The 3,230-nt window shown below is 55.7% G+C and overlaps 1 protein-coding gene across 1 annotated transcript in view; it reads right to left on the bottom strand.

Annotated features, from left to right (window-relative positions):
- The window catches only part of LOC102752795 (homeobox protein Hox-B6), a 4,638-nt gene extending 1,639 nt beyond the window's left edge, over positions 1 to 2,999 (bottom strand). The window contains exon 1 of the mRNA XM_006774409.2: positions 9 to 2,999. Coding sequence (XP_006774472.1) covers positions 9 to 170 — 162 coding nt within the window. The 5' untranslated portion in view covers positions 171 to 2,999. The remainder of the gene's footprint in view (positions 1 to 8) is intronic.
- Between the last annotated feature and the right edge of the window lie 231 nt (positions 3,000 to 3,230).

Genomic DNA, 3,230 nt, shown 5'->3' with positions numbered 1-3,230 from the left:
GAGGCGGCGGCGAAGCCCTTGTCCTGGCCGGGCGCGGGCCCGTAGGGCGCGGGGTAGTGCCGCAGCGGGTCCGCATAGCCGGAGGAGTAGAGCGGGAGCTGGCCCAGGAAGGACTCCTGCCCGCTGGCCAGAGTGACGGGGAAGGTGGAGTTCACGAAATAGGAACTCATCGGGAGGGAGGCGCGCGGCCGCTGCTGCTCCGCCGGCCTTATGATTTGTTGTGTTTTATAGTCCGAGCGCCGCGCCTATTAGTAGTATATCTGAGATTGGGTTTTCGCGGAGGGGGGATGGCGAGGTGCCAGTGAGGGCCAGAAGGAAATACAAGCATCTGATCCGGCGCTGACCAATAGCAGAGGCAGGAATTGTCAAATCGCACCCAGGAGGAGCGCGGCCCGCGCGAGGGACCCGCGCACAAACCTATCAACCTTTTTTTCCCCCTCCTTCTTCTCCTTCTCCTTTCTCTCTCTCTCTCTCCCCCAACAACACTACGCGTTCTGTTCCCTCTACGTAGGATCTGCGAGGGAGACGTCTGTGCGGGAGGAGGGAGCTTTGGTGGAGACCACCGCATCCCCCAGTGATTAAATAAATCTCCCCCTCCCTCCCCACTCAGGATAGGAAAAAGTTAATTGTGTTTTCAGGGAAGTTAACCCCTGCGTGGCTTGAGCCCCATGCCCCCCAAGGGAAGGGTGGGCAGCCATCCCTGAACCTCACATCTCAGCCCAGCCAGGAGAGAAGCAAAGGTGGCTTATTTCCAGGGGTTTGTGTTGGTCGAAGGGGAGAAGAGTTCGCCGCTAACTAGCATCCCTTCAGAGAGAGAGAGAGAGAGAGGGGCGAAAAGAAACCATCCCCTTCCCAGGTTTTGAAGACATCCCTCCTCCCCTTGTTTCTCAGATCCACTCTATCTCTTCCAAGCCTGGGATTATGATTCCTGCTTCTCCACAGCTCTCGTGGTCTGAGAGGCAGGCCAGAGCCTGCTGCCCAGAGGACCCCGAAGGCCGGTAAATGGGAGGAGGGTCTGAGCCTAACCTTCTGGCTCTGCAGCTGGGTTAGGAGCCTCCTGGGCCGCTATGGCTGCTCCCCAAGATATCACGCCTGGGTCTAGTGTGCACCGCTTGCTCTGGGCACAGGAAGAGGCGATGGGGAGAGGGTCTAGTCCTCTCCACTTAGGGATAAAGAGAGGGGGTGTGAGGGGCGTCCCCCAGCCTGGGTTTGTCTGATCACTTATCCTGCCTGCAACCTTCACCCCCACAAAGACATGAGAATATCCTGGGCGACAGATCCTTAGGAATCAAGGTTGTCTCAGAAAGAGGGTATAGGAGAGAAATTGGTCCTCCTCTAAGTTGGGGTCCTCAAACCCTCCTGATAGTTGAGGCGATTAGAGACCACCAGGAAGAGAGGGGTCCTCACACCTTTTCCAAGTCTCTCCAGAACCTGGCTGTTCTTTTTAAAATTAATTCCTTCCCCAGACTTCATTTTGGTTTCGTTGTATAAGGAGGGAAGGGGGTCTGGGTCTCAGCAGCCAGCTTAGAACTATCAGCCCACATCCCCTCTCCAGATGCTCACCCCCCTCTGTCTCTCAGCATCTCTACCGTCCCTCCCACCCCCCTCTCATTTTTGCAGCACCCGCTTTGCTGCAGTACAAGCTTGCGCGTGTGCGAGTGCATGTCTCTGGCTCTCCTCTAAAGAAAATGAACATTGACGCCAGGCTGGAAGACAGCCACAGGGTGTTTTCAAAATTCTAATATTCACGTAGAGGATGTCAAGGGGGACCACCTTCAGACCTGGAGCTGGGCCTGGGCCAGGGTGTGGGGCAAAAGCTGACGAGGGGCCAGGCTGCGCCTCCTCTCTACCTTGCTCTCTGGGCTCCTTTCTATGGGCCAGCTCTACCCACTAAAGGTGGGACAAGACACTCGGAGAAATGGCAGAGGGCTGAGGTTGGTGACTAAGGGTGGGTACTTGTTTGGTTGCAAAATGGCCTACAAGGCGTCCTGAACTCAGGACAACATCTAGGTTGCCCCTTCATGGCCAAGTGGTGATCCCTTCCTACCCTGACTCTGCAGTCGTTTTATCAAGATTTAAGAAAAACAAACTCAAGCCCTCGAATGATGGAGCATCATAAATGTTCCAATCCAGCTGCGGTTGGGCCCATTCCCACAGAGGCACGTGGAACATTCGGGCGAGGTGAGCGAGTGCCTGTGTGCACCTCCCCCCTCCCTGCCACTGAAGCTGGGCCTTGGGTTCCAGCCCTCGCTGGCCCCTCGCTGGCCACTGTGTCCCCATCTTGGGACTGGATGGTGTAGGCTTGCCGGTGGAGTTCGGACAAAGTAAGATTCCCCAGTGAGAGAAGCAGGAAAATAACCCCCTTATCCTTAGAGAGAGTCACAGCCCCAAATTAACCTCACCTCTGCAGGTTGCCTGTCGGGAGATGGAGCCGAAAAGGCAGGGCCTGGGCGCCTGTAGTCCAGCATGAAAGGAAATAGCGCCTCATCGCTCTTATCTAAACCCAGAGGTATTTATGAGCGTTTATTCCCCTGATCCGTTTGTTTGGGAGAAAGAGCAGGCAGGCAGAGCTGGGCCAGAGGCCGCCTGGTTCCTGGAGCCAGATCTCTACGAATCTGTCTGTGGTTCAGTCCACTGTCCCATCTGTCTGTCTCCAAGGGGGAATATGTAAATACACAGCAGCGGGCACAGCCGGCTGCCCGTCTGAGGGGGGGGGGGTGTCCTCTCCCTGCTTCAGTGAGGAAGCATGCGTGTGGAGAGGTGGATAGAAATGTGTACCAAGTCTTGAGTACACAACAGGATTGCACAGAAACCTCACAGGCAGGGTTTATAATTGTAGTTTTCTGTGCTTCGAATCTGCAGCCCTGTGGACGCACACACGTTCCAGCTCCCAGGGAAATGTCTCAGTTGTGTTCAGCTCAGGAGGAAAATTCTCCTGTACCCGGGAGGGGTATCCTCCTGTATGTGTGTGGAGGGGAGGGGAGGGGAGGAGGGATTAGACATTGTCCAGGCTTCCCCTTTCCTCTCAGCTACAAAGCGCCCCCCCCCCAGTCTTGTGGACACCTTCCCCCACACCCCACTTGTAACTCTGGCCAGGGTGTGGCAAGTTGAAACATGTCTACCCAATTCTGTGAGTCGCTGGGTTTGGGAAGCATAAATGTTCCCAGAGGAAGCAATGTGATGGCTCCCAACCTTTGAGAGCAGTTTAGATGGAACAGGCCCTTCAAACG

This window comes from Myotis davidii, unplaced genomic scaffold (genome assembly GCF_000327345.1).
Source record: "Myotis davidii unplaced genomic scaffold, ASM32734v1 scaffold327, whole genome shotgun sequence".
NCBI lineage: Eukaryota > Metazoa > Chordata > Mammalia > Chiroptera > Vespertilionidae > Myotis > Myotis davidii.
The sequence above is the reverse complement of the archived record's forward strand: the minus strand, read 5'-3'. Positions and strand labels throughout refer to the sequence as shown.